The sequence below is a fragment of the Penicillium canariense genome, assembly GCF_028826845.1.
Source record: "Penicillium canariense strain IBT 26290 chromosome Unknown utg000004l_segment0_segment0, whole genome shotgun sequence".
NCBI classification, from domain to species: Eukaryota; Fungi; Ascomycota; class Eurotiomycetes; order Eurotiales; family Aspergillaceae; genus Penicillium; species Penicillium canariense.
This window is the reverse complement of record NW_026622731.1, coordinates 2,184,999-2,198,223: the sequence shown is the minus strand read 5'-3', so window position 1 is coordinate 2,198,223 and position 13,225 is coordinate 2,184,999. Positions and strand designations below refer to the sequence as shown.

At 52.3% G+C, this 13,225-nt stretch overlaps 4 protein-coding genes across 4 annotated transcripts; 1 reads left to right on the top strand and 3 right to left on the bottom strand.

Annotated features, from left to right (window-relative positions):
• Positions 1 to 187: 187 nt before the first annotated feature.
• Positions 188 to 1,729, bottom strand: N7482_007116 (mitochondrial 37S ribosomal protein mS47; the record flags this gene model as incomplete). Its single annotated transcript, XM_056689241.1, has 3 exons — positions 188 to 1,393; positions 1,456 to 1,617; positions 1,679 to 1,729. The coding sequence occupies 3 exons, from the start codon at positions 1,727 to 1,729 to the stop codon at positions 188 to 190; spliced, it is 1,419 nt and encodes a 472-aa protein (XP_056541670.1).
• A 6,324-nt stretch (positions 1,730 to 8,053) lies between these two features.
• Positions 8,054 to 9,001, bottom strand: N7482_007115 (mitochondrial 54S ribosomal protein uL4m; the record flags this gene model as incomplete). Its single annotated transcript, XM_056689240.1, has 2 exons — positions 8,054 to 8,836; positions 8,918 to 9,001. 2 exons carry the CDS (start codon positions 8,999 to 9,001, stop codon positions 8,054 to 8,056), a joined length of 867 nt encoding a protein of 288 aa, XP_056541669.1.
• A 205-nt stretch (positions 9,002 to 9,206) lies between these two features.
• Positions 9,207 to 10,522, top strand: N7482_007114 (mitochondrial 54S ribosomal protein mL38; the record flags this gene model as incomplete). The annotated part of the gene is made up of 2 exons (XM_056689239.1): positions 9,207 to 9,729; positions 9,798 to 10,522. The coding sequence occupies 2 exons, from the start codon at positions 9,207 to 9,209 to the stop codon at positions 10,520 to 10,522; spliced, it is 1,248 nt and encodes a 415-aa protein (XP_056541668.1).
• Positions 10,523 to 10,710: 188 nt separating this feature from the next.
• Positions 10,711 to 12,987, bottom strand: N7482_007113 (uncharacterized protein; the record flags this gene model as incomplete). The annotated part of the gene is made up of 4 exons (XM_056689238.1): positions 10,711 to 10,884; positions 10,954 to 11,333; positions 12,240 to 12,695; positions 12,774 to 12,987. 4 exons carry the CDS (start codon positions 12,985 to 12,987, stop codon positions 10,711 to 10,713), a joined length of 1,224 nt encoding a protein of 407 aa, XP_056541667.1.
• Between the last annotated feature and the right edge of the window lie 238 nt (positions 12,988 to 13,225).

Sequence of the window (13,225 nt, the reverse complement as noted above, 5' to 3'; positions counted from 1 at the left end):
AGCTAAGCAGGGCTCATGGGTAGCATACAGAAAGACGCAGGAAGGTTTCCTGAGGAACCCGTCGATCTAAAACCATGGCTGAAAAAATGGATTCAAACACCGGGGGATAATTTTAATACACAGGATGACAAGCAGCTCGCTATCGAGACCCAAAAAATTACATGTTGTAAACGTCGTCTTCCAACGTTTACTCTACCCACCGCAGACCCTGAGCAGTGCTCTGTGTCCGCCGGGCCAACACCTCAGAGACCTTCTCGCGCACACCTTCCTTGTGATTGTATTGTCCGACAAACTCCTGAATGACCTGGTTCTGGCCCTGGCCATTGCTGCGGACAAACTTCTCAATCTGGGCCTCGGAAGGCAGAGAGAAGCGTGCATGTGGGTAGCGGTTGTAGTCGCCCTCGCTGAGAAGCGGCAGGCGAGTTTCACCCTCAGGGATGGTGAAGAACGCATCAACCATCTCATTGGAGACCTCCGCCAGAGTAGCCGGCTGCCAGTTGGCCTGGCGGGGGGGCTTGGACATGAGACGAGCCTTGACACCCTCGACGAAGTCGGGGTGGCGCATAAAGTTGGCGGCAATCTCGTACTCGCGCTGGAAGGTCTCGGTGATGCTCCACTTCTTGCCGAGACGCAGCTGGCGAAGGGTCACCTTGAGGGAAGTCGGGGAGCGAATAGACAAAGTCTCCAGAGTCTTCTGGGCCCACTCCTTGTGCTCGGTCTCGCTCTCCAGCGCTTGGAAAATTTCCTCAACGGTGTTGAACTTAAAGCAGCGGTCAATGGCGGAGCGGAGTCCACCAGCCAGAAGGATGGGTTCCTCCTGAAGAGAGGGAAGGCCAAGCGAGAACTCAGCCATGGTCTTGTTCACGATGTTCAGCCGCTCGGGCAGACTGACATTGTCGGGGAAGACAAGCTCCGCCAGGCGCTGGGTCATGTTGCTAAGAACACTGGAGTGTAGGTAGTGGGTAGCGATACCAGAGTACAGAGCCTGCACACCGTTCAGGCGCTCCGAAGTGAGGGCCAGGTAGGTACCGGTCTCGCCGTCCAGGCGCGGGAGGAAGAAGGAGCCGCCCACGTCAGGGAAGAAACCGATTGTAGTCTCGGGCATAGCGAAAACAGTTTTCTCGGTCGCAATGCGGAAAGGAGCATGCATGCTGAGGCCAACACCGCCGCCCATGGTAATTCCGTCCATGAAAGAGATAACAGGCTTCGAGTATGTAGCGATCGTATGGTCGAGACGGTATTCGAGTCCGAAAAAATCTGTCGATTGGCGCTGTCCCTCTAGTCCCTTCTCGTTCTGCAGTGCCAGAGCGGCCACGTCGCCTCCTGCACAGAGCGCCTTCTCTCCTGCTCCCGAGATGAGGATAATGTTTGCGAGATGAGACTTTTCCCATTCCTGTTTCGCGCACACAGCTTAGCACTCTACCATATCCGCACTGTATAAAGAAACCGACTAACCTTTAGCCGAGGGAAGATCTTGCGTGCCATCGAGCCATTGAGGGAGTTGAGCTTCTTGGGCCGGTTGAGTTCAATACTGCGAAGGCCGTAGATGGAGTTGAACAGAACGTCATCGGGCTCATCGCCCGGGAGCTCTTTGGGGATTTCAGGGGCGGTCGACATCTAAGCCGCAGTCAGCGTCATCGTATAGCTCCCCATTTCTGTCGCGAACGAGTCCTCTTACCGAAGCAGATGCGCGGAAGGCAGGGTTCGTTACCTTGGCGCGCAAAGGCATTGCTGGCGAGGAGCACCGCGAGATCCAGCTCGGCGGCGAAGGTAACCGGGAAAACGAGTGCCTAAGCAACATGAAGGACCAGACACGAAGGTGGAAAGGACGAAGGTGAAGGAAAACGAAGGGAGAGGGTGGGCTAGAAGGACAATCAGATGTTCTCCGCTTTGCCGTTGACCTCGGGAGTTTTTTTGGGCTGGATTTTCTTCCGCTCCGAGGACCGCCTCAACCCGCGATGAGATCAACAACCCCCTCAATCGAACCCCCATCCTTACGTAAAGGGCCGGTTTACAGGTCCAAGGTGGCTATGCTCGGTTGAGAATACTACGGTGTACTGGGTTTAAGTAATTACTTTTACTTCGCTTGGACGTCTTCCACATTGTGGCTTACTTGGCGTATGTAGACATATAGACTAGGTAGTTGTCAAAGCAAGCTAATATTGAGGCTATCCAATCAGCTCAAGCGGATTCAATATTGGAATGAATTGATTTGAATGACTAGCTAAACGATGGGAAGAGCGCTGTTAAAATAGCTCTCTGCATACATTGCAAACACAGCCAGTAAGACAGCTGTCAGACAGCTGTCTTACTACCAACACAGCTTCCGTTGGAAGCGTAGCTGCGTATTGGATGCGCAGCTGCTTGGCTGTTATAACCCGTCGGTTGCTGTCAATACTTTTCCTTACATATGAAACGGTAAACGAGTGTGGTTACACCAGCAACGGATCGGTTGCTGGCAGTAAGTTGGGCGGTCGCATCCGTAGTCACATCCTTGACACACCCCCTCAGCGATATCATCATGATGAAATCGCTGCATCAAGATCTCCAAGACCTTCAGCGGTCAGTTTCACCCTCCAAGAGACGTCCAATATCCTCCATACCCAATTGGCTGACGAATTCAGCGTGCTTTTGGCGAGGTAATAGCTTCGTCAGACCGTCCGCCACCATATCCGTTGTCTTTACCCACTGCACGGGGATACGCCCAGCCTGGACCTCCTGACGAAGCCAGTGCTGGTGTATGTCGATATGTCGGAGCTTCGTGCGCAGTTGAGGTGCTTCGCCGGTCAATAGATTGATGGTCTGCTGGTTATCGCATCGGAGGACGACGGGGTGACCAGGATCGAATACAATAGCTGCGAATAGTCTTTTCCACATACACAGAGACTTGCCAGCATCAGATATTGCTAGCAGTTCAGCCTCGGTGGTGCTGGTCGTGATAGTGCGCTGCTTCGTAGCCTTCTAGTCTACTGGTCCTCCGAATATCTTGCAGATGTAGCCAGACGAACTCCTCCGGTCGTGGTTATCCCCGTATGACGCGTCGCTGAAGAACTGGACGGCGGTGAGATCGGATTCGGTGAGTCTTCGGTAACAGATCGCCCTCGTGCGGGTGCTGTTGAGGTAAGAGATGATCTGGTTGATTGCCGTGAGGTGTTCGGTTGATGGATTCGACAGGAACTGGGCGAGATGTGACGTCGCCTTCGCTGCGTCCGGTCGGGTAATCGTTGTGGTATACTGCGCTGAGCCTACCTTGGCTGAGAACTCATGCTTTCTCTCATTAGTAGCCACACTAGTATAAGGTCGTAGATTAGCGATGGAAACAGGAGGGACCTCTAGGCGTCGTTCGTTCGTTAGATGATATTTGTGGGCTATGGCGGAGATGTAGGTATCTTGGCATAGCTATATCTTGCCTTGAGAGCGATCTCTCACGATGCGAATTCCCAAAAACCACTGCGCTTCGCCTATAGAGCGAAGCTCCCAGGCCTCACTGAGTCTCTTGGCGACATTCTCTGCTTCTTGACGTATGGAAGGGTGGTTGAAAATGAGGATATCGTTAACGTAGAAGATGATGATAATACCGTTTACAGTGAATAGACAGACGTCTTTGTTGACGACCTGGAAGCCCAGCGTTTTGAGGACTCTCGTAGCCTCTTTCTGCCAGAGTTTTGGTGATTTCCTTAATCCGTATAGCGCTCTCATGAGCTTCCAGCACGTTATCCGTCGTCCGGGCGGGAAAAGGCTAGGGGTAGTTCCACATACACTTCCTCATCCATCTTGCTGTTGAGGAAGGCGTTAACAGCGTCGTACTGAGCGGTGTCGAGATCGAACGCGGCGGTGAGGGCGAAGATGGCTCTAGCTGTTCGAACAGCTAGTGTCGCTGAATATTTCTCTTCCGTTGACATCTTCTGAAGATCTCCTCTAACACACAGCCTCGCTTTGTATTTAATCAAGAACCCGTCACTGTCAAATTTGTAGGTGAACACCCAGGTCAAAGGCAAGACCTGAATACCTCTGTCGGTTAGTCGGTTAACCTCTTCGTACGTCCCCTTTTTATCCAGTGCTTTGACTTCGACTGACGCTGCTTGAACGAAGCCATCACGGTATAGGTGACGCAGCATGTCGGACCAGTGCTTCGGCTCTGGGGGAAGGTCGTCACGGTAAGGGCGCTGGTAGGACTGTGGCGAGCTCATTTCTGTGGAAAATGCTAACAAAATGCCTTCATGATAGTCCTCGCTGTCTCTCACCGGTGTATCGTCTTCGGTCGATGCAAAATACGCACTTCTGCGGGTGCGCTTGCCTTCGATGATGTTGTCGGTGGAAAACGATGCATTAATATCTCTTAGGGCTAGAGATCCGTATGCACGGTATCCTTCGGGCGGTGGATCTAACGCGTACGAGGTCTCTGGCGGTGTTTCTGTCGTTTCCGGTAACGTTTCTGTTGCTGTCGGCGCTGATACCCTGAGCTCAGCGAGAAGCTACTCATTCGGCTCAGTCTGTTCCACCCCCTCAGCTTCGAGATGCGGGGGGTTCGGTAGTGTTAAGAGTGGCAGCTCTAGCGGAAAGCTTCCTAGCACCGCTGATGTCCTCTCTGACACAGCCGTCGGAGTTAACTAGCGGGAGGGCGTCGGCGACGGTGTCAACATCGTTAGAACCAGGGAATTTGATGCGGATTCTTTCTCGGAGCTCTGCTCTCCTTTCCTCCGTTTTTCTTGTCTGCCTAGTGTTATAAGGGTCATTTCAAGGCCCTCATCGTCGGTGACAGGCATGTCTTCGGTATTCTCTCCCACCGTCCATGGCAGCGTTTCCAGTACGTCTGCTAGTAGTAAGTTCTGTTCTTCTGTCGGACTGTATCGGACGTTTTCATCAAAGATGACATCTCTGACTGATCTGACAGTGTCATGCTGTAGAAACCACACTCTCCAGATATTGGAAGCAGTGTATCCGACCAGATATCCGATCTCTGCGCGCGGCGCCATCTTATCTTTCCGAGGAAGCTTCTGGATGCGCACGTACGCTCTGCAACCATACACCCTGAGATTGGACAGGTTGAGGCGCAGTTCATTCTATTAGTGGTGAGGCTTTCGAATAGCCTCAAGCCACGGGATGATCTCTTGACCATTAGGTAGTGTCGTTGGCATCCTGTTGATCAAATAAGCTACCGTATTCATTGCCTCTGGCCAAAGATCCTTTGGTAAGCCGGAATCAATAATAAGGGCTCTGGCGACGATGATAATAACACCACCAGCCCTCTCGATGAATCCGTTCTGTTCAGGGGTTCTAACGACGCTGAATTCCATGATAATACCCTCGTCTTCACAATATTGGCGGATGGCATAGCCCATGGTCTGTTCGTTATCGCTTTTGAACACTCTGAGGCCCATACCGAATTATGTTCGACAGATGGCAGTGAAGTTCTTGATGGCAGGGACGCAACCACTCTTTAGCTCATATATCTGGATCATATGAAGCCGAATACCTTCAAGAAGAAAGTGAGACATCCAGTTGTGACCGTTGCGAGCTTTGTCTAACTGTACGAGGTCAAAATGAAGCCTTCCGAACTTACCAAAGGTGCGTGATCTCTCTGCTAGTCGCCGGGATATCTGTTTCTTTGCCTTCGCTAACTAACAGACTTCACATCTCTCAGGGTTACACATAGCGTTATCCACGAATTCTCCCTTAATCACCATGCCGTCAACCATCTTCGCTAGGCTGTCAACACGTTTGGGATAGATGTAGCCGAGTCTGCGGTGCCAAATCTGCGGTGAGGCGACTGATACCACTGGTTTGGAGGATATTTTGACTGTCGGAAAGGCGAGCGGAGGTCCTGTCACTATCGGAACGCGCTGATCACCCTGGTAATACTCCAGGAGATACAGACCGAATTTTCTACCACACATAGCCACGGGCTGATCGTTCCGAACGATAGCAGGGTAACGGCTATTAAAAAAGAAGCCCAACTTGCCTATCTCGGACACAGACAGGATATTGGTTTGGAATCCAGGGATATACCACACATTCGGTAAGTAAGCCCACAAGATCTTGCCCGTCGGGTCTTCAACCATGACTTTGGCTGTTCCTCTCCCATAAGCGGCAATCTTACCACTTCCCAGTGTAACCATTCGCTTTTCCTCTACCATACCTCCCTCGAAGCGATCGATACGGTTGCAGATATGTATATTAGCGCCCGAGTCGATAATCCAGCTGTTTTTGAGAGGCAGGGACACCGCGGCGTTACACACGGCCGGGGTAATATCGAATGTGAAGGAACAATAGGGGTTATCGGCAGGGAGGAATTCCATGGTTTCTGTCTTCATTTCGTCGAAACCGTCGGTGATAGCTAGCTAAGCTGTCTGACCGGGCTTTTAAGCGGTTGATGAGGCTTCAGGTCTCATCAGCTTAGCAATTTCCTGCTGTTCAGCGAGGCTTAGCTTCTTAATACCGGCTTCGACCTTCTTACGAGAGGCCTCATATTACTACCATCCCTAAGGGCGTTTAGACACATTAACGTAGAAGCAGTCCTTCCAGGTATATCTTAGACTTCCGCACACACAACGAGGCTTCTGTTGATTCTGCTGACTCGGCTATTAATATCCGTATAGCGTCGCTGCGAAGGCCACGGCGTTAGAGACGTTCTTTTTAGCTTGATCATGAACGGTTCTCCACGTCCGATATTCCGAAACAACGTCCTGGAACTTCAGTTCGTCCTTGCTCTCCAGTTTAGCCCTATATTAGTCGACGAAGTTACCGTCACCAAGAGGGATAGAGTGCAGGAAGTCTCTAATAGCGAATTCATCTCCCTTGTGCTCTTTAACGCACGAACACCGCCATACATCGGGCACCTTGGCTGCATACGCTTCGTCGTATAGCCTCGACCAGTCGTTTAGCCATTTTGTCATTGAAACGGAGGCCTTACTAAATAAGGTCATTGTCTGCAGCTTCCAGGCTATCCGAAGGTCTTACACGCGGGTGGCACCCTTCGGCTTGAACTCCTGGGCCAATTTGACTAGCTTCTCTCTAGCAGTCTTCTTATCGGCCAGCAAGCTTTGTTTCTCTGGGTAAGTCATCATGAAGATGTGGTTATTCATGTCCGCTAAGCTCTTCTGGATACTGAAGCAGAACGCTCTTTCCTCTTTGAACATCTGAACGAGACGACTGTATCGGGTATAATCTGCATCGTCTAGCAGCATCGGGTTGGTGACACCCATTTTGACCTCTTCCGGTCGTGGGAAGGTGTCTCTCGGTTCCGACGGAGGCTTTGGAACTTCCTCATCGGTCTTATCAGGGTCGATATACCCCCAGACCTTCAGGGCGGTCGCTGCGGATTCGATATGGCTGATCCACACACGCCATTAGGCCTCGCTACGGAGACGCTGATCGTAAGGGTCTCCAGTAGACGCTTGAGCCATCTGAGAAGACAGCATATTTACACACAATCAGACTGACTGAGGGCAGGGGCTTTTGGATGAGCTGATGAGCTGATCTGATCGGTCGGACGCGGTCGTTGACGGAAAGATCCAGGCAGATGGTGCGTGTCTTTCTTGATGATGATGTCAACGGGCAGTCGGGCTCATAACTGTCAAAGCAAGCTAATATTGAGGCTATCCAATCAGCTCAAGCGGATTCAATATTGGAATGAATTAATTTGAATGACTAGCTAAACGATGGGAAGAGCGCTGTTAAAATAGCTCTCTGCATACATTGCAAACACAGCCAGTAAGACAGCTGTCAGACAGCTGTCTTACTACCAACACAGCTTCCGTTGGAAGCGTAGCTGCGTATTGGATGCGCAGCTGCTTGGCTGTTATAACCCGTCGGTTGCTGTCAATACTTTTCCTTACATATGAAACGGTAAACGAGTGTGGTTACACCAGCAACGGATCGGTTGCTGGCAGTAAGTTGGGCGGTCGCATCCGTAGTCACATCCTTGACAGTAGTTAGGTATATGGGACCAATTGAAAGGTAGTAGATCATGTCCTATTTGTACAGATGGCCAGAATACAGATAAATGAAGAAAGAGATCCCAATGCACACACGCCATAATCCTCAGCAGCGCTTACAGGTATCGTGCGCTGGCAGGCTTGCTGTCCAGATCCCGCGAGTGCGTTTTGAGGATCCGATCCAGGGCCTTCTTCTCGATAATCAACCTCGCGGTCTCCAGCAAATTCTTCACATCGACATCACTGCGGTCCATGATGGTCGCATATCGGTTCATCTTCTCTACCTTGTCAAACAGCTCCTCGTCCACCTTCTCCGTAATCAATGTCGACCGACCCTTCTTCGTATTCCATCCATTGCTGTTGAGGATGTTCTCGATGAGGTACGGCGTAGAGTCCCGAGGAATCGAAATCTTGTCGTCGATCACAATCAGCTCTCCGCGCTGGAACCGGTAACTCAGGGCAATGCGCCAGGCTTGGTCGTAGAGCTTCGCGGGCAAGCCGGTCGAGAAGTCGCGGGGGTGGGGACCGTGGGCAACACCACCGCCCTTGCGGATTGGCGATTGCTTGTCACCAACACGGGCACGACCGGAGCCCTTTTGCGGCAGCACCTTCCTGTGGCTTCCGTGCACATCGTCCCTCCATTTCGTGCTGGCTGTGCCTTGCCGGGTCATATCACCCTCGTATACGATTGCACGGTGCAGGATGTCTTTCCGAATGGGCATTTGTAGTTGTTTCTGGGTGTAGTTCACTAATTGAACAGGCTCCATGGAAGGGAAGGCGTAGGTCATGACATTGACGGGGCGGTCCCATGGTGCGAGCTGCGAGGATCTCGGGGTATCGGCAGCGGTCGAAGTACTGGCCTGAGACTCTGTGGCCATCGATCGTGCAAAGCATCGTCGCTGTCACCGAAAAAAAGTCAGTCATTATGTCCACCTAACGAGTTCTTCGCGAACCCGAAGATGGTAAAAAATGGACCATACTGTCACATTCTCGGGCCCCAAAAGAAGGCCACTTGAGCTGCGCGACAGCAGCCGCAGCGCCCGGAGAGTTTCACTACCAGGCATAGTGAACAATCAACAGCAGAGGGTGGGTCGCGTGAGTTGATGATGTGCGACGTCTGGAATGGGAAGAGCAAAAGTTGACTCCGGGGAGGCCAGGCGGTGGGCGCTAGCAAAAGTCTTGGCTCCGAGCAGAAAAAGTTCCCCCGAGGACAACAACACCATCAACCTCCAACGTCCAACCCCAACACCATCACGGGAATATCTCACAATGGCTCATTGCGAGCGGGCATCGAAGCCGCTACTCCAATGCATTCGCAAAACCTACGCTAGGAGCCTCCCTTCCGTCCAGGCGCGCGGCTTCCAGTCGTCGGCTGCCGTTGCAGAGGCTCAAGCCGAACAGAGCCAACCATTCCACAAGAACCCTGACCCATCGCTTGTCACCAGCCCCCGCCTGGAGCGACAATTGATGCGACAGGGCACCAACCCCATTGGCTCTCGTCGTCGCCGTGCTGCGCTGCAGGGTTCCGCGAATATTCCCTTCGAACAACTGCCCTACCAATGTTTCCAGGAGGCGCGAAAGGTCCTGCTGGAGGACCGTACCGAGAAGCTGAAAGAGATCGAATCAATGAGGCAAAAAATTGCGAAGGTGGAGGCTCAACCTGTTGAAGAGGCTGGAGGCGAGCAGGCACAAAAGTCTCGCGTGCGCGCCATGCAATTGCACTTGGAGCGCCTCAAGATCCATGCCGACATTAATGACCCCCTAGTCAAGCGGAAATTCGAGGACGGACTCGGTATGATCTGATCCCTCTTGGAGAGTATGTGAGATGATTCTATGCTAATTCTTTATCTCTTTCGATAGGCGACATGAGCAAGCCCATCTACCGCTATCTGGCCGACCGGAAATGGCGGGAATACCGCCGCAAGATTCTGGTGCAGCGCATCACGCAGATGAACGTTGTTCCCGATGTCCTGCCTCACTGCGATCCGATTGTGGATACCAAGCTGTACTTCAACAAGCGACAGGTCCAGCCCGGAGATTTTGTCGACGCAAAGGTCAGCTCAGAGGCGCCTAAGCTTGACATCCAACTGTTCGAGCGGGGAGAGAAGCTGGTCACTATTGCCGTTGTCGACCCCGATGTTCCTAATGTGGAGGCGGATAGCTTCGACTTCCGGATGCATTACCTGGCTGTCAACGTGCCCATCTCGGCCATCAACACTAAGGTCGACCTCTCCCAGCTTGCAGCAGACTCTCAAGTCGTTCTTCCCTGGCTGCCACCCGTCGCCCAGAAGGGCAGCCCCTACCACCGCCTCTCTGTCTTCATCATGGAGCAGAAGGATTCACAGCCCCTTGACTTTGCCGCTGTCAAGGCGAAGGAGACTGACCGGGACAACACGCTGCTGCGTACTCTGCAGGCCCGGTACCACCTCAAGGCCATCGGTGCCCACCTGTTCCGCAGCCAGTGGGACGACACTACTCTGGAGGTCATGAACCAGATCGGATACAGCGGAGCCGATGTCGAGCTCCGTCGGAAAAAGGTCGACCCTCTTCCTTACAAGCGGAGAAACCCCTCCACTTTCAGGTGAACACTTCGTTTTCCATCTCCTCCCTCCCCCTCCATCGCCTGTCCACCCATTGTTTAAGTATAGAATTTGTATTGTACAATTGAATATGTATGAATATGCACAGCAATTCCACTTTCCGTTTCAAGTCACCAAACTCCTTTGTAGATGCATATCGAAATACTTTTTTTGCAACATCCTCCACGACGCGTCTAGTCCAGCTGCGCAGGTTGCATGGTATTGCGCACCCACTCCATCTTGGATGGTGGCCAGACTCGCGCGACGATTTTCCCGTTGATCAGGCCCAATGGCACGGGTCCGAAGTTTCTCGAGTCTCTCGACCAAGGAAGGTTATCGCCAACGAGAAATACATGGCCTTCGGGGACCTATAGCGTAGACGACGAGTTAGGTACCAAGTCCCATTCCGCAAACCACAGCTTCGAGTTCGAACACACCTGGATCATGTCCGACTGCTTCCCTGCCCCCGTACTGTACGGCGGGTCCCGGCAGACAAAATCCCCGGGCATCCCAAGCACCCGCTTCGCGCTATGCATACCGAGGAAATTGGGATGATTGAATCGTACGATGTCGCCGACCTGGATGTCCTTGCCGTTTGCATGCCGTCGTGAAATGAGGAGCCAATCGCCCCGCGGATTGAAGGTCGGATACATCGACGGTCCCTCGCTGGATTGTATGGTTATAAGGTGCTCCCACACCAGGGTGCAAGCGCAGAAGACACCTGCGCCATTGAGGGCTAACCGGCCGACTGCGCCTGGGCTGACTCGCAGCGCTGATCGGAGGAGGCGTTCCATGTGTTGCACGGCAAGTGCATGCCCTGTATATCTGCGAAGAGAGCTTGTTCACGTTCGACGGGGATTGCGGAGAGTCATGTGACCCGCGGGTTTAAAAATCAATTTTCCGGCCTCAGCTCTTTCTCTTCTCCCGAACTTCAGTCGCACTTCGACGTCCAAGTCAGCAGGGCCCTCTGCGCTAGACACAAGAAAAGCAATTGCACATGGCGTTGCCAATGCTTCCGCCATGATCATTCTGATCAGCTCGACCGCCCATTGATGCATGGGCACATGGTCGAGCGGCGCCAGCAGTCTTGTATGTCCTGAATTGCAAGAGCACCTCCTTGATGCTGGAGGATGCAATGCAAATACAACATCAACATCCATATCCCCGTTGTCAAACGACATTGCTCTATCATATATTCCCCTGAGCCCCTCTCCGTCGGGAGAACCGCTTCTACAAAAGCTAGAGCTTGCCGTCGTCGATTCATCACCAGGACGAGCAAGTGTAGACAACGAAGCAAGATGAACACAACCAACCTTGTCGGATGACAAGGTTGTCCCCCAGTTGGCCTCAATCTCGACCTCATTTAACTATGGGACTGGGTCTTTGAGGCTGGCGTAGTGGGGAGACACTGCCATCCTATTCTAGATATACGAGTATCCATCAATTCAATTGAACCCCACGAGTTACCTATTGAGTCTCGTTCAATTTTCATTCAAATACTCTTTTTTTACTGCGTCTCTAATTGCGATCCGGATGTCTTATTGGAATGTTTCCCTTAGGCCAGCAGTGTATCCGGAAAGAGCAGTATTTTTTGTATCATTTTTTTACGCGAACATGATGCTCCTATTGACTCTTGAAGTCGGCCTTCCACATTGCATCGGCATCTGTTGACAATCATCCAATCAGCTCTATTCGACCGTTGAAGACACGGAAGTCCCTTTACCTGAATGCTTCTCCACAGCCTCGATATTCTCTCGCTTCTTCGCCTTCTCCCGATAATTGACCCCAAACCTCTCGTCTCGGCCCTGGAGCAGCCCGTCCAGCCCACCTGGGTGCGCTGCCTTCACGCTCTCCGGCGAGGTGAAGCTCCCCATCAACTGCGGAGGGCCCATAGGCACCGGGTCCCCACGGTCAACCTGCCACATATGATACGTCTTACCATATATCGGGGCAATATCTTGCATCTCCGCCGTCTCGGCTGCTTCCCACGCTGCGGTGGGCACGGCCTTCGGCGTAGGCATGATGAGCAAGCCGCTCTTGACCTCGAACTCATGTGTGTGCCATAATCTGCGCTCGGCGGGTGGGAGTGTAGCGAAAATTCGTGGTGACACCATGTACTCGACGCCGAGGAGGCGCGCGTTGGGCCCGGGCGAATCGTAAATCAGACATTGACGGACATCTGGGTTGAATGGTCAACGGATTGCTTTACGTGATTGACACCTGTGGTCAGGTTGCGCTTTGATATATAGCTACTTACCCTCCGTCAGGTGCGTACAATAATGGTTTGCCTCGACGCATCGTGTGGGATCGTTGGCGTAGACGTGGAAGGCATTCAGGTGCGCGCAGATCTGTTTAATGGGCGTGAAGTCTTGTGTCATTGCCGCGCCGGTTTCGAGAACGCGACTCTTGGTCGAGCGAGCATCTCCTGGGACGCCGCTGAGCTCAGAGTCAGAGCTGACGCACGAGGTCATTTTGACGGTTGTTTTCTGGGGTATAGAATCGACTCTGTTGATGGTGTGATTAGAACTTGCCGTTTGCGAAATCAAATCTTATTCAAGACCAGTGCTCAAGTTCCCTGCGAAGATGATTTCTCAAGGTAGAGATGACGTGAAACGGAGATCTGCCTCGAATTCACCCAGTTTGACGTCTTCATCTTGCTGGGCCTGAATTCTTGGATGATGATGTCACGATGATTGCAGATTCCCCTTT